General features: G+C 51.9%; 1 protein-coding gene across 1 annotated transcript in view; it reads right to left on the reverse strand.

Annotated features, from left to right (window-relative positions):
• Window positions 1-3,226: 3,226 nt before the first annotated feature.
• Window positions 3,227-26,851, reverse strand: part of LOC140459556 (R3H and coiled-coil domain-containing protein 1-like) — a 37,888-nt gene continuing 14,263 nt past the window's right edge. The window contains exons 4-11 of the mRNA XM_072553802.1: window positions 26,303-26,440; window positions 14,751-15,669; window positions 13,335-13,513; window positions 11,923-11,993; window positions 11,035-11,130; window positions 9,502-9,642; window positions 6,205-6,248; window positions 3,227-3,400 (exon numbers count right to left, since the gene is read on the reverse strand). Of these exons, the coding sequence (XP_072409903.1) occupies window positions 3,380-3,400; window positions 6,205-6,248; window positions 9,502-9,642; window positions 11,035-11,130; window positions 11,923-11,993; window positions 13,335-13,513; window positions 14,751-15,669; window positions 26,303-26,440 (1,609 nt within the window). The 3' untranslated portion in view covers window positions 3,227-3,379. The remainder of the gene's footprint in view (window positions 3,401-6,204; window positions 6,249-9,501; window positions 9,643-11,034; window positions 11,131-11,922; window positions 11,994-13,334; window positions 13,514-14,750; window positions 15,670-26,302; window positions 26,441-26,851) is intronic.

The raw sequence follows: 26,851 nt of genomic DNA on the forward strand, positions 1-26,851 counted from the left end.
TGACAGAGGTCAGTTCTTTACACCGAGGGTGGTGGGTGTGTGGAATGCGCTGCCAACAGTGGTAGTAGAGTCAAATATGTTTGGGACATTTCAGTGACTCTTGCTTAGGCACATGGAACATAGTGCAATGAACAGTAAGTAGGTAGTCTGATTTTAGGATAGAATGCTAGCACAACAACGAGGGCCAAAGGGCCTGTACCATGCTGTACTTTTCTATATTCTATGCCCTCTAGTTCTGGACTCTCCCACCCCAAGGAAAAGACCTTGTCTATTTACCTTATCCATGACCTTCATGATTTTATCAACCTTTAAAAGGTCACCTCTCAACCTCTGAAGCACCAGGGAATAAAACCCCAACTTATTCAGTCTCTGCCTGCAGCACAAACCCTCTAATCTGAACAATAGCCTTGTAAATCTTTTCTGAACCCTTTTATATTTAACAATATCTTCCTCATATCTACATTGGTTATGGACCAGACCAAATTCCCTCAAAATATTTTAAGAAAATTGTCCAGACCCTAACTATTTCTTATTTTTACAAAGGCTGAGTGTGTGGTGTTGTGTTCCAGATACAATTTGATTGGTCAAATGAATAGACTTCCAGCGAAACACCCTTCATTCTTACCCTTTAGTTAAAATACAAACAAAACAAATTCTATTAGAAAACTTAACAGATTAAGAGATTATTTGACTACTAACCAGCAACTGTTCCAATCTCACAACATACCACAAATACACCCTTAGCAAAGGCAAATTCAGAAAAATAAACTGTCTCACATGCAATTCTGGCAGCAGGAAGAGAACCCCAGCTTTTAGCCATAACAGAGGGAGGAATAAGAACTTCCTCAACCAGCTTCAAGACCCCAGTAACTGTTCCTGAAGATTAAATTAAAAATCCTGGTGCAGTGGTAGCTTGACCTCTCCAACCCCGAATCAGGCTGCTTCTATTAATATTTTTTTTAAATTCCCCACACTACCATTGTACCCAAAGGGAGCCCAGCAGTAGTGCTTATGTTTTCTCCAAGTCATCCATTGCTGTGTGCATCTGTCTTGTGACACAGTAAAAAGACACCATTGTGCAAAAACTTTAATTCAGTATTTTCAGTCACCACAAAAACACCCATGTGGTTCGTGAAACATGAACAAGCAAAGCCTGATTAGGACAAATGTTTGAGTCAAAAATGTGAAGGGGAGGGGGAATGCAAGGAGAGAAGTGGGGAGGAACTAAATCAAAACAGATAAATGGGGAAATAAAGCACTCCATCCCCCATGAAGCCCCTCTCTCCATAAAAGCAGTGAGAGAATTGGTCAGGCTCCTTCTATTGTTCTAACTTTAAAATAAAATCAAGACTCACCCCAAGCTGCTTACTTAATTGGCTTGAACAGACTGCTCGTCCATCTGTCCCAACTTTTCTTCATTAAAAAAAAATAACAAAATACACCTCAAAAAGCCATTATATTTCTGAGGATATCTTTATGCCTGACTTTGTGACTTTCTCCACCTCATACACAGACTCCAGTCTCGGCCCTGCTTCTCTGGATGCCCCCTTGAACGTGAAACCCTGTCTGCAGCATCCCCAAGGATTAAACAATTTGACATGGAGTCATACAACTGGGAAGGAAGAAATGAGCTACCTTCTGAGTTAAGGACCGAAGGGACAGGCAGGCAGGCCACAGTAACGGTCAAGTCGGTGAGAGACATTTCGTATTGTTATCAGCACCTCAGGTCTGTGGCCATGAAAATAAAACTAAAAAGTGCAGCCACTGAAGGTCTCAAACATAATCAGAAAGGGCTGGAGAAACTCAGCAGGTCACCCAGCGTCTGTGAAGAGAAAGAGAAAAAGCACAGTGATCCTTCAGAACGCTGGTCTGAAGAAGGGTCACTGGATTCCAAATGTGAACTCTGTTTCTGTCTCCACAGATGCTCTTAAACGTGATAATATTTGGGCAACTGTGTCCGAGTGCTCACATTTCCTCCCACAGTCCAACGATCCGCAGGTTAGGTGGATTGACCATGCTCGATTGTGCATACTGTCCAGGGATATGAAAGCTAAGTGGATGAGGCATGGTAACTGCTGGGTTACAGGGAAACGGATATGTCTGGATGGGATGCTGTTCAGAGGGTCAGTGTGGACTTGATGCAATGAATGGCCTGCTTCCATACTGTCGGCATTCCATGATTCTCCAGCCTTTTCTGTCTTAGTTCTATGTGCACAGTGGCCGCCTAGTACCCAGCAGTTCTAAACAACAGTGACATTTCAGTATTCCTGATACGCTGACTGGAGCTTGTTTGAATACATGCTCAGAACAGGCAAAGTCTCACGGAATGATGGGCTCAGTCCCTCCCTGACTGAGTTTGTGTCACTCACTGGCCCTCTTGCCTCCAAAGGGCTGAGATATGAAAAAGTAAATCCCTGGCCTTAAACTGCCTTCACAACTGCCCTGAGGTTGTGAAAGCTCCAGAAGAAATGCAAATCATTTATCTGATGCGGCCGTTTGACTTGGCATAAGACTCCTACAGTGCCCTTGCAGCATCTGGGAGATTTTAACATCATGGGTAGCTCAATCTGTGTTTGGAACCACGTTGCTGGAGCCCAGGGTGAAATGGATGAAGACAATCCCTGAGGATTAATTTCCCCTCCCCATTTCAGTGCTGACTCAAGCTGATATTTTAGCAGCACAGCACTCACTCCAGACAATGTGCCAAAGGGGAACTGGTTTGCATGTTCATGGACAAGCCCAAGATGAGGCCATTTGGCCCATCGTACCTGCACCTAGCTGTATGCTAGAGTGGAAACTCATTTTCTCTCCTGCAAATTTCTTATTCTGATGCTGTCTCTGAGCCTACAAACCTAAACAGAGTCTGGCAATATCAGACAGCTTCTCAGGCAGTGTTTTGCTGTCATGACTCCAGACTTTTGGGGGCAACTGTCTTCAGCATTTCAAAACGTCTCTGCAACATAGCCTTAGTGAGAAATTAATACAATCTACTTTCTCCTGAGGGCTGTGTTTCACAGAGTCAGCAGCAGCGAGCTGACCTCAAAGAACTGTCCACCAACTGAGGGAAAAACAACACACAGGTGTGAAAGGGGCACACGGTGCTCAGTCCGAGCTTAGCTTGCGATCCGAGTGGGGGTTAGGACCCGCCGTCTGGGAATCCCTTTCCGAGACATGAGTGCAGGATTAGCAGAAAATGGAGGAAAAAAACCAGGCAGAATGCATCAACGTGACTCCAGGCTACAGGTAGCTTTAATGCTGCATCAAAGTGCACAGGTCTCTTTTACAAAGGGGTTGGCAGTCTGTCTGCTGTGAACCCACAGTCTGTGTCACCTTTGCCAGGCCGGGGGGGGGGGGATTCTTCAGTTCCTCTGTCTGACGGTCATTCCCGAACAGCGGAATCCTGCAATTCCAGAACACAATGGACAAAGTCAAGTGAGTCACACTGGCTCATCAAATTCTGTTTCCGCATCAGCAAAATACAGAGGAGTGGGACAGGACTGAGCAATGCTGCCCACCTCTCCAGCTTATAGCCATGTGTGGCCTATCACTTCTCTCGCGTTCAGATGGTCGAGGGGTTCAAGTCCCACTCCTGAGGCTTGCACACCCCAGTCTCGGCTGGCGCTGGCACTGCCACTGCAGTCCTGATGGAGGGCAAGACCTGCCCAAAGGCCTGGCAATGGGCTGAGGCATGAAACAGAGGCCCAGTCAGCCTCATCAGATGGACACTCACATCACCGTGGTGCAACCATAGAAAGGGTTCTCCCAGATTTGCTGGCCAGCCTTTGTCCTTCAATAAAAGAGACAGAAAGAAACAAGATGATTTGGTCATGGCTGCTTGTGGGAGCTTCCTGTGCACAAATTGTCCCTAGTACCAACCTCACAACATGGACTCCACTCCGAGTGAATCGGCTGGAGGTGTCTTGCATTCCTGAAAAGCACATGTTAAGCCCTTGCTACTGTTTCTTTCCATTTTTATCCCTCATCCAACATCCGTTAGAACATAGCATCCACTCATTTTTTTTTTTCCTCTGCTGTTGTGGGATCTTGCTGTGCACAAATCTGAGCGTAACAGGCCAATACAAAGTATTCTCCCAATCTGAAAAAATATCCATCGGAAAACCAGGCAGCATGGACAAGTTAGGCTGAAGGGCCTGTTTCCATGCTGCAAACCTCCTGAAGAAGGGTTAGGCCCGAAACATTGACTGTCCTGCTCCTCGGATGCTGCCTGACCTGCCGTGCTTTTCCAACGCCACATGTGACCAACTCTGACTCTCTAGCATCCCACAGTCCTCACTTTCTCCCAGTAAACCTCTTAGGAGTCAATGCTACCCTCCTTTGCTTCCTGTCACTGAGCCAAGTTGCTATCTAGATTCAAATTCAGAAGTCTGAATGCAAAGAGACGTGGGAGTTCCAGTCCAGGATTATCTCAAGGTAAACTTGTAGGTTGAGTCAGTAGTTAGGAAGGCAATTGTAATGCTGGCATTTATTTGGAGAGGACTTGAATTTAAAAGCAGGATGTACTTCTGAGGCTCAGTAAGGCTCTGGTCAGACCACATTTGGAGGATTGTGTGCAGTTTTGGGCCCCATATCTCAGGAAGGATGGACTGGCCCTGGAGCTTGTTCAGAGGAAAATGGTCCCAGGAATGAAAAGCTTAATATATAAGGAATGTTTGAGGACTCTGGGTCTATACTCGATGGTGTTTAGAAGGATGAGGGGGGGGATCTGATTGAAACTTACAGAATACGGAATGGCCTGGAGAGGGTGGATGTTGGGAAGGTGAGACTAGGACCCGAGGGTACAGTCTTAGAGTAAAGGGAAGACCTTTCAGAATGGAGATAAGGAGAAACTTCTTCAGCCAGAGAGTGGGGAATCTGTGGAATTCTCTGCCACGGAAGGCTGTGGGGGCCAGGTCATTGAGTATATTTAAAACTGAGATCGATAGGTTCTTGAATAACAAGGGGATCAAGCTTTTTGGGGAGAAAGGAGGAGAATGGGGTGAGAAACTTATCAGCCATGATTGAATGGCGGAGCAGACGCGATGGGCTGAATGGCCTAATTGCTGCTCCAATGTCTATGGGCCTCAGTGCTGCTCATTTTTGGAATATTGCCCCAGTCTGCCTTCTGATTCTTCCTGCCAAAGTGCATGACCTCACACTTCCCAAAATTAAACTCTAGGTGCCAAGTTTTTAACCCCCCCGACAAGGTATCATTAACCCCTTGCCGATTCCTACTGCCCTCCCATGTATTTTTGTATCAGGGACACATTACACTCTGCTCATCCTCCAATTCATGAATATAGACAGTGAATAGCTGGTGCTCGAACTTATCCTTGTAGCACTTTCCTCACTCTTCCAGTTGATAATCCCAATTTTCTGCCTGCTCACCAATCCTCACTCCATCCTCTTGCATTACCCCCAATAGTGTGAGCTCCTGTCTTCTGCAATGACCCTTTTTCTGACTGCTTACTGAAGGCATTCTGGACATCCAACTACACCACATCGACCACCTCCCCTTTGTCAATGCTGCTTCTCTTGTATTGAAAGAACTCCAGCAAATTTGACAAAGATGAGTTCCCTTCCACAGAATGTCCTGCTCTCGAAATTGGCGACAGCATTTCCCAATGACAGATGTGAGGCTAAGTGGCCTATTGTTTCCTGCTTGCCGTCTCCCTTCCCTCTTGAACAGGAGCATCACATGGACCACATCCCAGTCTGCTGGAACCCTGCCAGAATCCAGTCAGTTCTGGAATATTTCGGCAAAGCCTCCAAACCCACTTCCTTCAGCACTCTTGGATACAGGCTAAAAGGCAACCGAACAGCCTATGATCCCAGTAGATTCTCAGTAGATTTGTTTTTCTCTTATCTTAAGGATGCAAATGATGGACTACATTATAAAGACCAATGCAAAACATGGGTTCAAATTACCTGTGACTTCCCCATTCCCAATCTTGCTCTTGGCTGTTTATGTTAGGATCTATTCTCATACATATATAGTTTTGGGTTTTTTCCCTTCTGAATCATAAACCTGTGTTCTTTGTTAGCACATCAGCAGCCACATGTAAACATCTTTAGTCACCACCTATCACAATAAGAAAACTGCAGAAATGAAACAGATTGTCTATGAAGGCAGGTTTCACTCTGGGAGTGGGCAGAGTCCAGTATTACCACCAGCTGGGGTTACAAGAACAGCGTGGAAATACATACCACTGTGTCAACAGTACCGTCTTCAGGCTCCTTGTCTGGCTCAACTGAAAGAACAAAGTGGAAAGACAGAGTGAGAAACAGACTCATTGGTAAGGTCTGCCAAAATACCTACTGGTACTCACACATGCCAAAGACCCAGAACATTCATCAAGCCTCATACACTGGACATCCCAAAGTGCTCCACAGCCAATGAAGTGCTTCCCAAATTTGGCAGGAGAAAGTGAGGACTGCAGATGCTGGAGATCAGAGCTTAAAAATGTGTTGCTGGAAAAGCGCAGCAGGTCAGGCAGCATCAAAGGAGCAGGAGAATCGATGTTTTGGGCATAAACCCTTCAGGAAGAAGGGCTTATGCCTGAAATGTCGATTCTCCTGCTCCTTTGATGCTGCCTGACCTGCTGTGCTTTTCCAGCAACACATTTTTAAGTTCCCAAATATGGTGCCATCTTAGGGGGAGGTGACAGCCAATTTGCACTAAGTAAGATCCCAGAGACAGCCAAGACCTGTCTTTTATCTGTTTGTGCCAGGACATGGGTTGAAAGGATAAATATCAGCTGGGAAATCAAGGAGAATGCCGCATCTCTGACAGGACACAATATTCAACAACCAAGACAGCAGGCGAGCCCCAAACTTTAACATAAACTGCCAAAGGAAGGAGCTCAGGGCTAACATAATCTGTCAGCAGAAACAACGCAAACAGCTCTTGGAATGGCTGGTGACCAGTCAATACTGACAAGCCCATTTCAAACAAATAACACATCCAACTTATAATCAATACAACATCACAATTGCTTTCACGAAAAGCCAGTTCCATTTGTAACCAACCGCCTCGAGTTTCCCCTTTTCAACAAAACAAATACAGGCAAATGGAAGTTAGACTGCAAGAGAGCAACAGTTCGTGAAGAAGGCGTTTGGTATGCTTTCCTTTATTGGTCAGAGTATTGAGTACAGGAGTCAGGAGGTCATGTTGCAGCTGTACAGGACACTGGTTCGGCTACTGTTGGAATATTGTGTGCAATTCTGGTCTCCTTCCTATCGGGAAGATGTTGTGAAACTTGAAAGGGTTCAGAAAAGGTTTGCAAGGATGTTGGCAGGGTTGGAGGATTTGAGCTGCAGGGAGAGGCTGAACAAGCTGGGGCTGTTTTCCCTGGAGTGTCAGAGGCTGAGGGGTGACCTTATAGAGGTTTACAAAATTATGAGGGGCGTGGATAGGGTAAATAGACAAAGTCTTTTCCCTGGGGTCGGGGAGTCCAGAACAAGAGGGCATAGGTTTAGGGTGAGAGGGGAAAGATATAAGAGACCTAAGAGGCAACTTTTTCACGCAGAGGGTGGTATGTGTATGGAATGAGCTGCCAGAGGAAGTGGTGGAGGCTGGTACAATTGCAACATTTAAGAGGCATTTGGATGGGTATATGAATAGGAAGGGGTTTGGAGGGATATGGGCCGGGTGCTGGCAGGTGGGACTAGATTGGGTTGGGATATCTGGTCGGCATGGACGGGTTGGAGCGAAGGGTCTGTTTCCATGCTGTACATCTCTATGACTCTATGACTTGATAAGTACCAGGAGGGGTTTTGCAACTTGTAGATCAGGTGGTACCGCATGGTTTTCACTTCATGCTACACATCATTATGTCACTTCCTGGAGCAGGAGGTGGTTATTTCTGAAACACAGTGACAACCAGGAGCCTTTGATTTCAAAAAAACACCCAACAGCCTTTGGATTGAGCCAGCTTCAGTTTGTGACAGACCTCTGAGGAAGTGCACTCAGAGACATCCAGAAGGCTCCAAACGAAAAGCATTAACTGCCTCCCTCCGACAGTCAGACAGAAAAGTCTCAAGGCTCCAAAATGAGATAATGAGGACAAGAAAACACCAGGTCACCTACTGAATCAGAGATCAACTCATCGTCTACAGACAACAATGTGTTAACAACACTTAGAAACAGTTGACAGGACTGTCAGAAATAACTCATCCTATCTGATGATAGGTGCAGTGTGGATTGACCTAACTTGTTTCTCCCCATCCATACTTTTCCAACCATAATGTGTGAGACAAACAATCTGTTTTTGTTGGTCTGATTTCTGAACGAATATGAGCATTTGGGGCTTATCAGAGCGAGTTGAAGTGACATAGTGATCAGTGATCTTTGACACCCTATCACTGGTTCAAGTCTAAGCATCGAAAAATGTGGTGCTGGAAAAGCACAGCAGGTCAGGCAGCATCCGAGAAACAGGAGAGCTGATATTTCAGGCAGACGTCCATTCCTGATGAAGAATTCATGCCTGAAACATCGATTCTCCTGCTCCTTGGATGCTGCCTGACCTGCTGTGCTTTTTCAGCTCCAAACATTTCAGCTCTGACCTCCAGCATCTGCGGTCCTCACTTTCTCCTTCAGGAATAAGCATCTTTACTGCAGCTGATGAACCAACTCCCATTTCTTCCCTTTGTTCGAGGTTTACGTTTTACCACATCCTCTCTCCCCTCCGCCCACTCCAGTGGGACATCTATTTTTTTTCCAGTCTGGCAGTTAAACCCACGACTGTTCTGCCATTCTCACATTCCGATCACGATCTGGACTATCAACATCCTTTCTCCTCCAGCACTCCCTGTCCAACTCACATCAGCTCTGCTGAAGAATCATCTCGACTCGAAATGTTAGCTGTGAACCTCTGATCTCCAGCATTTGTTGTTCTCTGTCGAGATTCCAGCATCTGCAGCAATTTGCTCCTATATTATGTTTACAATGGAGTTAGTCTTCTATTAATGACAAATTCCGCTGTCAAATAATTTTGACCAAAACAGAAGTCTGTCTGGCACCATCGTCGTTTATCTTTTTTTGAAATACATTCACAGGATGTGGATAGCCCAATATTTATTGCGCAGAGGTCAGTCCAGGGTCAAGCACATTGTTGTGGAACAGATCTCAGATCAGGACAGCAGAGCCTCTCCCAACAATTGTGGTCACGAGGAGGGCCTGATTTCCACATTGACATAACTTTTACAAGGCTTCAAATGCCACCACCTGCAAAGAAGCTGAATGCCCAGAACATGACCTGGGTGTCTGCATGAATAGCCTCAGGTTCAGACCAGAGGGTCATCACCTCTCCATGTCTGACACCCAGTGAGAATGGCCAACAGTGGACGAATAGATTGGACAACTATTGGAACAGTGGGGCCTGATTATCGACACACTGTGCCCGACTCAGCTGCAGCTCACTAGGGAAGCTATCTTCCCAGCCTCTCTCTCTCTCTCGCCGTGTCCTAATCCGGGTGTTTTGAAGCTGTCAGGTAGGCACTCACCCTTCCTGTGACCCCGATTCTTGAACCTGGGCTCTCGCTGCTCCTTGCAGTCACTCAATCGCAGTCCCAGAGCTCTGAACACCAACCTCTTGGCGATCACGGTGCTGGTCTGGGCTCTCTCTTTAACTGGCTGCAGGAACTCTGGAATCAAGCAAACGTATGACCACAAGTGCTTTTCAAAGATGCGCGTACTCCGGCACCAACCGACAAGGGTAAAGGCATGATACACTGACTCTAAAGCAGAGCAGTCGCTCAGAACATCCTCCCAAAGGGCTTCATGCAATCAACATTCTGGGGCATCATGGAACAGTTCATGTACACATCGGAGCAGGCCACGGTCAGCAATCAAAAGACCGGGAATTCTGCTTGCGATTTTCCAGCACTTGTAATAGTGCATCAGGAGCCGAACAAATAGACACAGTCCTCATTGAGGGGCTAGGCCCTCAGACAATGCAGCAACCCCTCAGCACTGCACGGAAATACCATGTGGTCACATCCTGAACGGGAGCTCCCAATGCACCCACACACTGAACGTGGCTCTCAGGAAATCCCAGTTGAGGATCCCATCGGCAAATATCAACTCCTGCTTCATATATCAACAACGGAAGAATGGTGAAAATTGCAGTGCAGCGTGGAAACTGCAAAGAAGAAGGGTGCTCCAAAATGCATTAATGCAGTGTTGAGATTGGAACGATGTCAGCCAGGTAGATCTCACAGAATCTGAGTTCCCTGGTTGGGGCTGTGAACCGGGTCCGATCGTGGAGCCCTGGCTGACTGACAGAAACAGGAGTGTCTGAGGTTCTGTTCACTCTGAGTGCTGGCTCTGAGGGAGCTGGGTCACTATCAGGGACTCTCCATGTGTAAATGAGGGGGGAACTTGGTGACAGAATACTACTGGCCTCTGTGGAGTTACTTCACGCAGCATCTTACATCATGGGTCATCTCACAGTAAATCAAGTCTATCCAAAGGCAACACAGCACCCAATTTGGTCACAGTGAGCTGTCGCAAAACAACCAGGTGAGACTGAGGCCATCAGGAGGTCACCTTAACAATCCCTGATGAGGCAGAGGAAAAAGTATTGGCTAGAATGGGAAGGATGACTCCTCGATTCAATGATAAAACAATAACTCTTGGGATCTCGGACATCTGGCTGGGATGAAGTTGGTCAAAGATGGATGGACACCACAAGGGACCTGCCAACTGATCACATGCTCTGACACCAAATGGATTACCTGAGCTCCGAATGGATTAACTAAGGTCCGAGTGGATTACCTGAGCTCCGAATGGATTAACTAAGGTCCGAGTGGATTACCTGAGCTCCGAATGGATTAACTAAGCTCCGAGTGGATTACCTGAGCTCCGAATGGATTAACTAAACTCCGAGTGGATTACCTGAGCTCCGAATGGATTACCTGAGCTCCGAGTGGATTAACTAAGCTCCGAGTGGATTAACTAAGCTCCGAGTGGATTAACTAAGCTCCGAATGGATTAACTAAGCTCTGAATGGATTAACTAAGCTCCGAGTGGATTACCTGAGCTCCTGGCGACCTTGAGCTTTGACTGCTTGGTTGCTTGAGCTAACGGGCATGTCTTTAGCTCGGAATGACTGAGGGACAGAGCCTCAGAGGCTGAAAACAATACAAAAGGTAAAAAGAATCACTTGTTACATTCATTGCAACTTTTGAAACCTGAGCAGGCCATTCAGCCCACTCTGTCCTTCTAGATCCTGGCTGTTCTGCTCCCTCAATACCATTTTCTGCACTATGCCTTGGTCAGTTTCCTGTCCAGCCAGTCAGACTTTGTCACCTGAACACATTGCTTTTTACATTTCAAACCCCCGCACCTAGATTATTGACTGTCCCTCTGGTCTCTTTATCTGACGATGTTCTGGTTACTTGGGTGTGCAGTGCACTGATGGGAGGACTGACATATGGATCCATTAGGATTGCACTCACTGGAGTTTGGAAAAATGGGGGCGAGACAGTGGTAAATGCAGAAAGGATATTCCTGATGACCAGGGTATCAGTAGGAATCCATTTGGAATGGAGATGACGTGGAGTGTCTTCCTGCTGACAGCGGGGAGCCTGTGGAATTCCCAGTTTTGGGAAGCGCTGAATCCAAAAACAGAACTGTTTTCACAGAGATAGCCTTTTAAGGTTAAAGGGATCTAAGGGTCTGGAGAGAGAGTGGGAGCAGAGGGACTGAGTTGGATGATTAGCCATGATCAGAGTGAATGGAGGAACAGGTTTGAAGGCCCTTTGTTTGTCAGAATTCTTAGCGTGTTTCCTTGGACACTGGTGACGTTGCCTCTCCCCCAAAAAGAAGGGTCATTTATTTCGTCACACTCCCTCTCTCATACATGTCAAACATGGGCCGAAAGTCCTGGGGAAATGGAGATCTGTGATAAAGGAGCACCGTACCTGAACCCGGGCAGGAGAAGATTCCCAAAGCGTGCGTACTGTCCACCCATTTTATCCGGAAGCCTTTATCACTGGGAACAAAGAGCAAAAGCAACATTTCAGAAAAGGATTGCACATCCAGGCCAGATGGCCTACCTGGTTCAGAGCAGAGTCAATTATTTTGAAACGCAGCGACCAATTCCAGTAAAGCCCATGATGGAACAGCTAGCTTCCCAAAGGGCTCACCCCCATCCCAGGGCGTCGTGGGATCTGCAATGCATAGGGGACACAGACCGATAACCCAGTCCCCAGGGAGTTGTCTCCCCGCCCCCCCCCCCCCGCAGCATTCGGAGCAGGCCAACACTGGCAGTGCCAGTCTCTGTTTATCTCACACTACCTTGGTGCCAGTCTCATGGACTCTCAAGGCTGCTTGATTCTCACCTCCTGTCTCCCCAAAGCCCGTCTAAGGTGCACTTGTCCACCTGAGAGGACTCAAGGCACGGTCTCTCAATTTGCAGTTGAAACCAAGCAAAGTCAGGAGGCAGCTTGTGAAGAGGATGTGGACCGATGTGGGTCAGCTGAGTGACTGGGTGACTTTATGGCGGATGGAAGCATAATGGGGGAACAACACCAAGTTAAACAGTGACGGCATTGGATTTGTTAACTCCGTTTCTCTCTCCACTGATGCTGCCAGACCTGCTGAGTCTCTACAGCCATTTCTGTTTCAGACAGAAAGGACAGGAGGTGGTCAATTTTTCATGGGGAGTCTGGGGAAATCTATCAGCTTGAAGGGAAACTGGGCATTGCCATTACCAGCCCTCAGAAACCAGAGCTCTGATCAATTACCTTAATCACAGGAGGGTAATTTCTTTCACTGTCTGGAATTATATAACTGATTTACAATGGATGTTTGAATTTGTTTCTTCCATCTGTTTATTACCCATCCCTAGTTTCCCCATGAGAAGGTGGGGGTGAGCTGCCTTCTAGAACCGCTGCAGTCCATGTGCTGTGGGAAGACCCACAATGCCCTTAGGGAGGGAATTCCAGGATTGTGACCCAGTGACAGTGAAGGAATGCCGATATACTTCCAAGTCAGGATGGTGAGTGGCTTGGAGGGGAATTTGCAGGGGGTGGTGTTCCAGTGTATCTGCTGCTCTTGTTCTTCAAGATGGTAGAGGTTGTAGGTTTGGAAGGAGTGGGTGAGCAGGAGGGAGAGGGTGAGGGGGGGGGGGGGAAACGGGTGAGAGGGGGAGGGAGTGGGTAAGAAGGGGAGGGTGAAGGAACGGGTGAGGGTGGTGGGGGGAGGGAATGGATGAGAGAGTGAGAGAGACAGAGAAGAGATGTTTTATCGAGAGAGATTCCAGAGGTTGATGTGAGGCAGGAACTGGTGTTTCTGGGAAGGAAGTCTATCCAGACGGCAGGCAGACCCTTACTGAAAGGTGGCAAACGCCTGCTGTAGATCTTCGGTCGTCAGCTGTGGCGAAAAGTCATAGATTTCGATGATGTGCCTCAACTCTAGGCACGCTGTATGGTCTTTCTGTGGCAGGCAGGTGGAATAGTCACAGTTAGGCTGCTCAATCGTGATGCTGATCTCCCCCATGCAAGCTGAAAGCTGTGGGCAACCACAAAGCAAGGTTAGGGAAATGTTAGAGAGAACAGCAAACTATCGGGTCAACCACAATATTCACCAAATGTCAAAATAGTGTGGTGGCACAGATCTGGAATGAAGATAGTGAATTGCTGGAGAAACTCACTGAGTCTGGAAGGGGAGAGAGAGAGAGCGCACGAGAGAGAGTGAAAAACAAGCTTCCAAGTGTCCAGTCTGTTGAGATTCCTCCTCAGATGCTTCTTCCTGATCTGAAGAAGCCGTCAAGTGGCCTTGGAAGATTAACTTCTGTTTCCATTACCAGCACCACTGAGTTTCTCCAGCAACTCTCTGTGTTTGTAATGGTTTCCAGCATCCACAAGATTTTGATTTCAGAGATATCGTTGTTTGACCAACATCAAAAGCTTCATTGAAATAACACCCCAAGGAGCACGTGGGCTTTTCAAATACATTCACAATGTGAAAGGTCTTTGGGTGAAGCTATTCATTTGTTTAATTTATCCTTTTGAGAAACACAGCTAGTAAATGCAATGATCTGAAGCTCAAACCCAAACATGACTGGGCAAAAGTGAGGACGACAGATCAGGGTAGAGACTGTGGTTCTGGAAAAGCATGGGAAGTCAGGCAGCTTCCAAGGAGCAGGAAAGCTCCTGATGAAGGGCTTTTGCCCAAAACATTGATTTTCCTACTCCTTGGATGCTGCCTGACCTGCTGTGCTTTTCCAGCAACACACTCTTCAGGCAAACAGGACAAGCAGCTTCAGCAGAAATGTCTCACATCAGGGGGAAGGGAACAGCCCAGTGATTTTATCACTAGACAATTGATCCAGAGGTTCAGAATGTTCAGGGGATGCAGGTTCAAATCCCACCACAGCAGATGGTGGAATGTGAATTCAATAATAATTTCTGAGTTGTTTTAAGAGTCTCATGAGGACGATGAATCCATTGTCAATGGGGATAAAAAAAATAACCTGGTTCACTCATGTCCTTTATGGAAGAAAACCACCATCCTTCCCTGGTCTGGCCTACATGTGACTCCAGACCCACAACAAGGTGGTTGGCTCTTAAATTCGGTTGGTAAGAAATGCTGGCCCCAGGTAGCACATCCCCCATCCCATACATGATCAAAAACAAGATGCTGCCCTGTCTGACTCTCACACACTGTGAGACACATTTCCCTCCGCACGCGTTTTGGAGCGGGTTTTGATACAGAGCCGTGAATTCAGATTGGACCAGGGGGTTACCTCTCTGAGAAGCTCGGCTGTGTCGTCGGGAGGACATGCAGAAGACCCACAGGCTGTCTCATCGCCTTCAGCGGCCACCTCAGCAGCACCCTGTTCTCTGACAGTCAGCTCTCCGACGTGCAGCAAGTCTGTACAGCTACCACTGGCATCCTGCTCAGCCAGCACTGGGTCCTCCATCCCCTGAGGCAGCTGGCAGTGCTGCAGACCAGCCACGGTGTTGGCACTGCTTGGCTGCTGAGGTGCCTCTGATCCTGGACTCTGTGCCAATGACTGAACCCCGGGCTCTGGAACAACGGGCTCCGACAATGGCATCACATCTTCCAGCGCGCACCCCGATGCTGGACAGCTGATGCCCGCTCCTGGTCCAGCAGCCCAGCGCTCCCTCTCCTCCGCCAGTCTGGGATCCTGCTGTGCCATCGGCTCCTCTGCTGCAGAGGCTTCACCCAGCCTCCCCTTTTGGAAAGGGCTTGGGGATTCCAGTGGCTGGATCGGGGATCCTCCTCCTTCCTTTACAGCGACATTCCCAGAGGACGTGGCACACTGTGGGATTACGTCCTGAACAGCCTGGCCACTCGGTCCATCTCCCACCTCCTCAGCAGCAGCAATAGTCACAGTGCTGCAACCAATCATGTCTTCTCTTGCAGCTCCTTTTCCTTCCGTGACCGTGACCTCCCTTTCGGAATGAGAGCGGACCTCTCTGTTTTGATCCCCATGATACTGGTGATAGGGCCTGGGAGTGTACAGGGTTCTCTCTGGCCTCTTCCTTGTCTTACTGTTACCAGGAGGCAGCCTCTGGGATCTCAAAGGCCTGTCACGGAGGGCTGCTGATCCCTCTGTCTGCCTCTCCCTGCCATTGCGTTCTGCCCAGTGAGACAGAACCTCAGTGCAGGCCTGCCTCTCATCTGGAGTTGGGTGTGATCTGGGAAGAACAGGGAATTGAAAACAGACAATTACAATACAACAAGATCACCAGGGAGCCCATACTTTCATTACTGGCCTGCTTCCCTCAGTCAGTCAAAGGGTTCTCCAGCCTGAGACTCCCAATGCAGGGGGCAAACTCATGGGAGACCCATTGGGAGAACAACAACAACAACCACCATGTTCATTGATATAGCACCTCAAATATCAGGCACCTCCACACACCACTTAACGGGAGGGTGAGAGAGCACACTGAGCCACATAAGGAGATAACAGGTTGGCTTTGATGATACCAGGGCTTTAAGAGGTGTATTTTATACTTTTTAAAATAGAGGTTTGAGCCACACATAATGACGTGCCTGTTCCAAGCCTATAAAGTGAGGCCTTGGGATTTTTTTAAAATATGAAGTTGGAGTAATAGAAGCAGCCTGAATGGGTGGGGTCGGGCTCCCACAGAACCAGGATTTTGAGTTTAGCTTTCAGTACTTATTGGGGTTTTGGAAGCTGGCTGTGAAAGGTGTTACATCAGAAAGCTGGAATTCTCTCGGTCTCGTGCAATTCTGACAACAATCTAATTTACTGCATTTGCCTTTGCCAAGGGTCTGTCAACGGGAATGGTTGTTCTTTAGTCGTTAAATAATCTATTATTCTGTTATGCTTTCCTATAAAGTGATACAAATTCTTCTTTTCTTTTGTTTCTGTTTTAACTGCAGGTTAATAATAAAGTGTGTTTGCATAAAGCAGAGAAGCTGCACCAATCGAATTACATCTGGACCACAGCACCTTACACCAGATAAAGGATTGGGTCTTGGTGATCTCCTTGGGAGATTCAGAAGCAGTTTCCTCTGGTTAATGATAGGGATGTGGGATCTGAAAGAGGTTATAGAGAGAGCAAGGGGTGTAGGGGCTGGAGGGGGCACAGTGTTGGAGGAGGTGAGAGAAATGGGGAGAGGGTGTAGGGGCTGGAGGGGGTTACAGAGATAGGGAGGGGGTACAGAGATAGGGAGGGGGTTACAGAGATAGGGAGGGGGTGTAGGAGCTGGAGGGAGTTACACACATCGGGAGGGGGCACAGTGTTGGAGGAGGTGAGAGAAATGGGGAGAGGGTGTAGGGGCTGGAGGGGGTTACAGAGATAGGGAGGGGGTACAGAGATAGGGAGGGGGTTACAGAGATAGGGAGGGGGTGTAGGAGCTGGAGGGAGTTACACACATCGGGAGGGGGCACAGTGCTGGAGGGGGTTACAGAGATGGGGAGAGGGTGTCGGGGTTACAGAGATAGGGAGAGGGTGTAGGGGCTGGAGGGGGTTACAGAGATAGGGAGGGGATGAACGGGCTGGAGGAGGTTACAGAGATAGGGAGGGGGTGTAGGGGCTGTAGGGGGTTACAGAGATAGGGAGGGGATGAACGGGCTGGAGGAGGTTACAGAGATAGGGAGGGGGTTACAGAGATTGGGAGGGGGCGTAGAGGCTGAAGGGGGTTACAGAGATAGGGAGGGGGTTACAGAGATAGAGAGGGGTGTAGAGGCAGGAGGAGGTTACAGAGATAGGGAGGGGATGGAGGGGGTTACAGAGATAGGGAGAGGGTGGAGGGTACTGGAGGGGGGTTACAGAGATAGGGAGGGGGTGTAGGGGTTAGAGGGGGTTACAGAGATAGGGAGGGGGTGTAGAGGCTGGAGGGGGTTACAGAGGTGGGGGGTGTAGAGGCTGGAGGAGGTTACAGAGATAGGAAGGGGTGTAGGGCTGGAGGAGGTTACAGAAATAGGGAGGGGTGTAGGGGCTGGAAGAGGTTACAGAGATAGGGAGGGGTTGAAGGGGGTAACAGAGATAGGGAGGGTGTGTAGGGGCCGGAGGGGGTTACAGAGATAGGGAGGGGGTGGAGGGGGTTACAGAAATAGGGAGGGTGTGTAGGGGCTAGAGGAGGTTACAGAGATAGGGAGGGGGTGTAGGGGCTAGAGGAGGTTACAGAGATAGGGAGGGGGTGGAGGGGGTTACAGAGATATGGAGGGGGTGGAGGGGGTTACAGAGATAGGGAGGGGATGAACGGGCTGGAGGAGGTTACAGAGATAGGGAGGGGGTTACAGAGATTGGGAGGGGGCGTAGAGGCTGAAGGGGGTTACAGAGATAGGGAGGGGGTTACAGAGATAGAGAGGGGTGTAGAGGCAGGAGGAGGTTACAGAGATAGGGAGGGGATGGAGGGGGTTACAGAGATAGGGAGAGGGTGGAGGGTACTGGAGGGGGGTTACAGAGATAGGGAGGGGGTGTAGGGGTTAGGGGGGTTACAGAGATAGGGAGGGGGTGTAGAGGCTGGAGGGGGTTACAGAGGTGGGGGGTGTAGAGGCTGGAGGAGGTTACAGAGATAGGAAGGGGTGTAGGGCTGGAGGAGGTTACAGAAATAGGGAGGGGTGTAGGGGCTGGAAGAGGTTACAGAGATAGGGAGGGGTTGAAGGGGGTAACAGAGATAGGGAGGGTGTGTAGGGGCCGGAGGGGGTTACAGAGATAGGGAGGGGGTGGAGGGGCTGGAGGGGGTTACAGAGATAGGGAGGGGGTGGAGGGGGTTACAGAGATATGGAGGGGGTTACAGAGATAGGGAGGGGGTGTAGGGGCTAGAGGAGGTTACAGAGATAGGGAGGGGGTGGAGGGGGTTACAGAGATATGGAGGGGGTGGAGGGGGTTACAGAGATATGGAGGGGGTTACAGAGATAGGGAGGGGGTGTAGGGGCTGGAGGGGGTTACAGAGATATGGAGGGGGTGTAGAGGGTTACAGAGATAGGGTGGGGGTGGACGGAGTTACAGAGATAAGGTGGGGGTGTAGGGGGTTACAGAGATAGGGAGGGGGTGTAGGGACTGGAGGGGGTTACAGAGATAGGGAGGGGGTGGAGGGGGTTAAAGAGATAGGGAGGGGTTGGAGGGGCTGGAGGGGGTTAAAGAGATAGGAAGGGTGTTTAGGGGCCGGTGGGGGTTACAGAGATAGGGAGGGGGTGTAGGGGGTTACAGAGATAGGGTGCGTGTGGAGGGGATTACAGAGATAGGGAGGGGGTGTAGAGGGTTACAGAGATAGGGTGGGGCTGGAGGGGGTTACAGAGATAGGGTGGGGGTGGAGGGGGTTACAGAGATAGGGTGGTGGTTACAGAGATGGGGTGGGGGTGGAGGGGGTTACAGAGATAGGGTGGGGGTGGAGGGGGTTACAGAGATAGGGTGGGGGTGGAGGGGTTTACAGAGTTAGGGAGGGGGTGGAGGGGGTTACAGAGATAGGGTGGGGGTGGAGGGGGTTACAGAGTTAGGGAGGGGGTGGAGGGGGTTACAGAGATAGGGTGGGGGTGGAGGGGGTTACAGAGATAGGGTGGGGGTGGAGGGGGTTACAGAGATAGGGTGGGGTTGGAGGGGGTTACAGAGATAGGGAGGGGGTGGAGGGGGTTACAGAGATAGGGTGGGGCTGGAGGGGGTTACAGAGATAGGGAGGGGGTGTAGGGGGTTACAGAGTTAGGGAGGGGGTGGAGGGGGTTACAGAGATAGGGTGGGGGTGTAGGGGGTTACAGAGATAGGGTGGGGGTGGAGGGGGTTACAGAGATAGGGTGGGGGTGTAGGAGGTTACAGAAATAGGGAGGGGTGTAGGGGCTGGAAGAGGTTAAAGAGATAGGGAGGGGTTGAATGGGGTGACAGAGATAGGGAGGGTGTGTAGGGGCCGGAGGGGGTTACAGAGATAGGGAGGGGGTGGAGGGGGTTACAGAGATAGGGAGGGGGTTACAGAGATAGGGAGGGTGTGTAGGGGCTAGAGGAGGTTACAGAGATAGGGAGGGGGTGTAGGGGCTGGAGGGGGTTAGAGAGATAGGGAGAGGGTGTCGGGGCCGGAGGGGGTTACAGAGATAGGGAGGGGATGAACGGGCTGGAGGAGGTTACAGAGATAGGGAGGGGGTTACAGAGATTGGGAGGGGGCGTAGAGGCTGAAGGGGGTTACAGAGATAGGGAGGGGGTTACAGAGATAGAGAGGGGTGTAGAGGCAGGAGGAGGTTACAGAGATAGGGAGGGGATGGAGGGGGTTACAGAGATAGGGAGAGGGTGGAGGGTACTGGAGGGGGGTTACAGAGATAGGGAGGGGGTGTAGGGGTTAGGGGGGTTACAGAGATAGGGAGGGGGTGTAGAGGCTGGAGGGGGTTACAGAGGTGGGGGGTGTAGAGGCTGGAGGAGGTTACAGAGATAGGAAGGGGTGTAGGGCTGGAGGAGGTTACAGAAATTGGGAGGGGTGTAGGGGCTGGAAGAGGTTACAGAGATAGGGAGGGGTTGAAGGGGGTAACAGAGATAGGGAGGGTGTGTAGGGGCCGGAGGGGGTTACAGAGATAGGGAGGGGGTGGAGGGGGTTACAGAGATAGGGAGGGTGTGTAGGGGCTAGAGGAGGTTACAGAGATAGGGAGGGGGTGTAGGGGCTGGAGGGGGTTACAGAGATAGGGAGGGGGTGGAGGGGGTTACAGAGATATGGAGGGGGTTACAGAGATAGGGAGGGGGTGTAGGGGCTGGAGGGGGTTACAGAGATATGGAGGGGGTGTAGAGGGTTACAGAGATAGGGTGGGGGTGGACGGAGTTACAGAGATAAGGTGGGGGTGTAGGGGGTTACAGAGATAGGGAGGGGGTGTAGGGACTGGAGGGGGTTACAGAGATAGGGAGGGGGTGGAGGGGGTTAAAGAGATAGGGAGGGTGTGGAGGGGGTTAAAGAGATAGGGAGGGGTTGGAGGGGCTGGAGGGGGTTAAAGAGATAGGAAGGGTGTTTAGGGGCCGGTGGGGGTTACAGAGATAGGGAGGGGGTGTAGGGGGTTACAGAGATAGGGTGCGTGTGGAGGGGATTACAGAGATAGGGAGGGGGTGTAGAGGGTTACAGAGATAGGGTGGGGCTGGAGGGGGTTACAGAGATAGGGTGGGGCTGGAGGGGGTTACAGAGATAGGGTGGGGGTGTAGGGGTTAGGGGGGTTACAGAGATAGGGAGGGGGTGTAGAGGCTGGAGGGGGTTACAGAGGTGGGGGGTGTAGAGGCTGGAGGAGGTTACAGAGATAGGAAGGGGTGTAGGGCTGGAGGAGGTTACAGAAATTGGGAGGGGTGTAGGGGCTGGAAGAGGTTACAGAGATAGGGAGGGGTTGAAGGGGGTAACAGAGATAGGGAGGGTGTGTAGGGGCCGGAGGGGGTTACAGAGATAGGGAGGGGGTGGAGGGGGTTACAGAGATAGGGAGGGTGTGTAGGGGCTAGAGGAGGTTACAGAGATAGGGAGGGGGTGTAGGGGCTGGAGGGGGTTACAGAGATAGGGAGGGGGTGGAGGGGGTTACAGAGATATGGAGGGGGTTACAGAGATAGGGAGGGGGTGTAGGGGCTGGAGGGGGTTACAGAGATATGGAGGGGGTGTAGAGGGTTACAGAGATAGGGTGGGGGTGGACGGAGTTACAGAGATAAGGTGGGGGTGTAGGGGGTTACAGAGATAGGGAGGGGGTGTAGGGACTGGAGGGGGTTACAGAGATAGGGAGGGGGTGGAGGGGGTTAAAGAGATAGGGAGGGTGTGGAGGGGGTTAAAGAGATAGGGAGGGGGTGGAGGGGGTTACAGAGATAGGGAGGGGGTGGAGGGGGTTACAGAGATAGGGAGGGGGTGGAGGGGGTTAAAGAGATAGGGAGGGGGTGGAGGGGGTTACAGAGATAGGGAGGGGGTGGAGGGGGTTACAGAGATAGGGTGGGGGTTACAGAGATGGGGTGGGGGTGGAGGGGGTTACAGAGATAGGGTGGGGGTGGAGGGGGTTACAGAGATAGGGTGGGGGTGGAGGGGGTTACAGAGATAGGGTGGGGGTGGAGGGGGTTACAGAGATAGGGTGGGGCTGGAGGGGGTTACAGAGATAGGGTGGGGGTGGAGGGGGTTACAGAGATAGGGAGGGGGTGGAGGGGTTTACAGAGATAGGGTGGGGGTGGAGGGGGTTACAGAGATAGGGTGGGGCTGGAGGGGGTTACAGAGATAGGGTGGGGCTGGAGGGGGTTACAGAGATAGGGAGGGGGTGGAGGGGGTTACAGAGATAGGGAGGGGGTGGAGGGGTTTACAGAGATAGGGTGGGGGTGGAGGGGGTTACAGAGATAGGGTGGGGCTGGAGGGGGTTACAGAGATAGGGTGGGGCTGGAGGGGGTTACAGAGATAGGGAGGGGGTGGAGGGGGTTACAGAGATAGGGAGGGGGTGTAGGGGGTTACAGAGATAGGGTGGGGGTGGAGGGGTTTACAGAGTTAGGGAGGGGGTGGAGGGGGTTACAGAGATAGGGTGGGGGTGTAGGGGGTTACAGAGATAGGGTGGGGGTGGAGGGGGTTACAGAGATAGGGTGGGGGTGTAGGAGGTTACAGAAATAGGGAGGGGTGTAGGGGCTGGAAGAGGTTAAAGAGATAGGGAGGGGTTGAAGGGGGTGACAGAGATAGGGAGGGTGTGTAGGGGCCGGAGGGGGTTACAGAGATAGGGAGGGGGTGGAGGGGGTTACAGAGATAGGGAGGGGGTTACAGAGATAGGGAGGGTGTGTAGGGGCTAGAGGAGGTTACAGAGATAGGGAGGGGGTGTAGGGGCTGGAGGGGGTTAGAGAGATAGGGAGAGGGTGTCGGGGCCGGAGGGGGTTACAGAGATAGGGAGGGGATGAACGGGCTGGAGGAGGTTACAGAGATAGGGAGGGGGTTACAGAGATTGGGAGGGGGCGTAGAGGCTGAAGGGGGTTACAGAGATAGGGAGGGGGTTACAGAGATAGAGAGGGGTGTAGAGGCAGGAGGAGGTTACAGAGATAGGGAGGGGATGGAGGGGGTTACAGAGATAGGGAGAGGGTGGAGGGTACTGGAGGGGGGTTACAGAGATAGGGAGGGGGTGTAGGGGTTAGAGGGGGTTACAGAGATAGGGAGGGGGTGTAGAGGCTGGAGGGGGTTACAGAGGTGGGGGGTGTAGAGGCTGGAGGAGGTTACAGAGATAGGAAGGGGTGTAGGGCTGGAGGAGGTTACAGAAATAGGGAGGGGTGTAGGGGCTGGAAGAGGTTACAGAGATAGGGAGGGGTTGAAGGGGGTAACAGAGATAGGGAGGGTGTGTAGGGGCCGGAGGGGGTTACAGAGATAGGGAGGGGGTGGAGGGGGTTACAGAGATAGGGAGGGCGTGTAGGGGCTAGAGGAGGTTACAGAGATAGGGAGGGGGTGTAGGGGCTGGAGGGGGTTAAAGAGATAGGGAGAGGGTGTCGGGGCCGGAGGGGGTTACAGAGATAGGGAGGTGATGTCGGGGGTTACAGAGATAGGGAGGGGCTGTCGGGGCTGGAGGAGGTTACAGAGATAGGGAGGGGTTGGAGGGGGTTACACAGATAGGGAGGGTGTGTACGGGCTGGAGGGGGTTACAGAGATAGGGAGGGGGTGTAGGCACTGGAGGGGGTTACAGAGATAGGGAGAGGGTGTAGGGGCTGGCGGGGGTTACAGAGATGGGGGGGTGAAGGGGGTTACAGAGATAGGGAGGGGATGTATGCGCTGGAGGGGGTCACAGAGATAGGGAGGGGGTGTAGGGGGTTACACGGATAGGGAGGGGGTTACAGAGATAGGGAGGCGTTGTAGGGGCTGGAAGGGGTTACAGAGATAGGGAGGGAATGCAGGTGCTAGTGGAGGTTACAGAGAGAGGGAGGGGGTGTCGGGGCAGGAGGGGATTACAGAGATAGGGAGGGGGCGTAGGGGCTGGAGGGGGTTACAGAGATAGGGAGGAGTTGGAGGGATTACAGCGATAGGGAGGGGTTGGAGGGACTGGTGGGGTTAAAGAGATAGGAAGGGTGTTTAGGGGCCGGTGGGGTTTACAGAGATAGGGAGGGGGTGTAGGGGCTGGAGGGGGTTACAGAGATAGGGAGGGGGTGGAGGGGGTTACAGAGATAGGGAGGGGGTGTAGGGGCTGGAGGGGGTTACAGAGATAGGGAGGGGGTGGAGGGGGTTACAGAGATATGGAGGGGGTTACAGAGATAGGGAGGGGGTGTAGGGGCTGGAGGGGGTTACAGAGATATGGAGGGGGTGTAGAGGGTTACAGACATAGTGTGGGGGTGGACGGAGTTACAGAGATAAGGTGGGGGTGTAGGGGGTTACAGAGATAGGGAGGGGGTGTAGGGACTGGAGGGGGTTACAGAGATAGGGAGGGGGTGGAGGGGGTTAAAGAGATAGGGAGGGGGTGGAGGGGGTTAAAGAGATAGGGAGGGGGTGGAGGGGGTTAAAGAGATAGGGAGGGTGTGGAGGGGGTTAAAGAGATAGGGAGGGGTTGGAGGGGCTGGAGGGGGTTAAAGAGATAGGAAGGGTGTTTAGGGGCCGGTGGGGGTTACAGAGATAGGGAGGGGGTGTAGGGGCTGGAGGGGGTTACAGAGATAGGGAGGGGGTGGAGGGGGTTACAGAGATAGGGAGGGGGTGTAGGGGCTGGAGGGGGTTACAGAGATAGGGAGGGGGTGGAGGGGGTTACAGAGATATGGAGGGGGTTACAGAGATAGGGAGGGGGTGTAGGGGCTGGAGGGGGTTACAGAGATATGGAGGGGGTGTAGAGGGTTACAGACATAGTGTGGGGGTGGACGGAGTTACAGAGATAAGGTGGGGGTGTAGGGGGTTACAGAGATAGGGAGGGGGTGTAGGGACTGGAGGGGGTTACAGAGATAGGGAGGGGGTGGAGGGGGTTAAAGAGATAGGGAGGGGGTGGAGGGGGTTAAAGAGATAGGGAGGGGGTGGAGGGGGTTAAAGAGATAGGGAGGGTGTGGAGGGGGTTAAAGAGATAGGGAGGGGTTGGAGGGGCTGGAGGGGGTTAAAGAGATAGGAAGGGTGTTTAGGGGCCGGTGGGGGTTACAGAGATAGGGAGGGGGTGTAGGGGGTTACAGACATAGGGTGCGTGTGGAGGGGATTACAGAGATAGGGAGGGGGTGTAGAGGGTTACAGAGATAGGGTGGGGCTGGAGGGGGTTACAGAGATAGGGTGGGGGTTACAGAGATAGGGTGGGGGTGTAGGGGGTTACAGAGATAGGGTGGGGGTGGAGGGGGTTACAGAGATAGGGTGGGGGTGGAGGGGGTTACAGAGATAGGGTGGGGCTGGAGGGGTTTACAGAGATAGGGTGGGGGTGGAGGGGGTTACAGAGATAGGGTGGGGGTGGAGGGGTTTACAGAGTTAGGGAGGGGGTGGAGGGGGTTACAGAGATAGGGAGGGGGTTACAGAGATAGGGTGGGGGTGTAGGGGGTTACAGAGATAGGGTGGGGGTGGAGGGGGTTACAGAGATAGGGAGGGGGTTACAGAGATAGGGTGGGGGTGTAGGGGGTTACAGAGATAGGGTGGGGGTGGAGGGGGTTACAGAGATAGGGAGGGGGTTACAGAGATAGGGTGGGGGTGTAGGGGGTTACAGAGATAGGGTGGGGGTGTAGGGGGTTACAGAGATAGGGTGGGGGTGTAGGGGGTTACAGAGATAGGGTGGGGGTGGAGGGGGTTACAGAGATAGGGAGGGGGTTACAGAGATAGGGTGGGGGTGTAGGGGGTTACAGAGATAGGGTGGGGGTGGAGGGGGTTACAGAGATAGGGAGGGGGTTACAGAGATAGGGTGGGGGTGTAGGGGGTTACAGAGTTAGGGAGGGGGTGGAGGGGGTTACAGAGATAGGGAGGGGGTTACAGAGATAGGGTGGGGGTGTAGGGGGTTACAGAGATAGGGTGGGGGTGGAGGGGGTTACAGAGATAGGGAGGGGGTTACAGAGATAGGGTGGGGGTGTAGGGGGTTACAGAGATAGGGTGGGGGTGGAGGGGGTTACAGAGATAGGGAGGGGGTTACAGAGATAGGGTGGGGGTGTAGGGGGTTACAGAGATAGGGTGGGGGTGGAGGGGGTTACAGAGATAGGGTGGGGGTGGAGGGGTTTACAGAGATAGGGAGGGGGTGCAGGGAGTTACAGAGATAGGGTGGGGGTGGAGGGGGTTACAGAGATAGGGTGGGGCTGGAGGGGGTTACAGAGATAGGGAGGGGGTTACAGAGATAGGGAGGGGGTGTAGGGGCTGGAGGGGGTTACAGAGATATGGAGGGGGTGTAGAGGGTTACAGACATAGTGTGGGGGTGGACGGAGTTACAGAGATAAGGTGGGGGTGTAGGGACTGGAGGGGGTTACAGAGATAGGGAGGGGGTGGAGGGGGTTACAGAGATAGGGAGGGGGTGGAGGGGGTTACAGAGATAGGGAGGGGGTGGAGGGGGTTACAGAGATAGGGTGGGGGTGGAGGGGGTTAGAGAGAAAGGGAGGGGGTGGAGGGGGTTACAGAGATAGGGTGGGGGTGGAGGGGGTTACAGAGATAGGGTGGGGCTGGAGGGGGTTACAGAGATAGGGAGGGGGTGGAGGGGGTTACAGAGATAGGGAGGGGGTGGAGGGGGTTACAGAGATAGGGAGGGGGTGGAGGGGGTTACAGAGATAGGGTGGGGGTGGAGGGGGTTAGAGAGAAAGGGAGGGGGTGGAGGGGGTTACAGAGATAGGGAGGGGGTGTATAGGCTGCTGTCGTGCCCGAGTTTGCTGCTCAGACCCTTGCCCAAACCACAGGGTACGGGAGTTGGTGGGCTGCTGCTGCTGGTGGTGGTGGTGGTGGTGGTGGGCGTGGAGCGAAGTGATTTGGCCTTCAGATGAACACACTCACCTCTTGCCAGCAAGGCAAACAGCAGTCCTCCGAGCTGCTCCCTCCCCCACTGAGAAACTGTCCAGATGGGGAAAAGTCTCCACGGTGCGATGGGTCAGGTAACGCAAACGGCTCGGCAGCGGTGGCAACAGCAACACTCTGCAAACACAGAGAGAAAGGGCTGAGTGAGCCAACAACAACAACGGCCTGCATTTACCTAGCACATTCACAGTAACTCTTCATCCCTGGGTCCTTGTGACAGGACGAGGGAACTGGGCATCATCGTGAGCCACCTACCCAGACTGGGGAACAGTCGCTTGATGAGCGAGGAGCAGTTAGAAGGAAGCAGCTGAGGTATGCAGGTTGGGGAATGGCATCGTAGAACAGAGGGCCCAGACACCTGAACGGTGACCAGCGTGTCCATCTCCACACCCCCACTTTCACAGGGACACCCAGCACATGCCCTTAAACAGAGTGGGTCACGGGGCCCTTTCAGTGTAACCCACACTGCTGTGTGTCTGGAGTCACATGTGGGCCATATCAGCCAAGGACTGCAGATGTCCCTCCCTG

Source organism: Chiloscyllium punctatum, chromosome 35 (assembly GCF_047496795.1).
Source record: "Chiloscyllium punctatum isolate Juve2018m chromosome 35, sChiPun1.3, whole genome shotgun sequence".
NCBI classification, from domain to species: domain Eukaryota; kingdom Metazoa; phylum Chordata; class Chondrichthyes; order Orectolobiformes; family Hemiscylliidae; genus Chiloscyllium; species Chiloscyllium punctatum.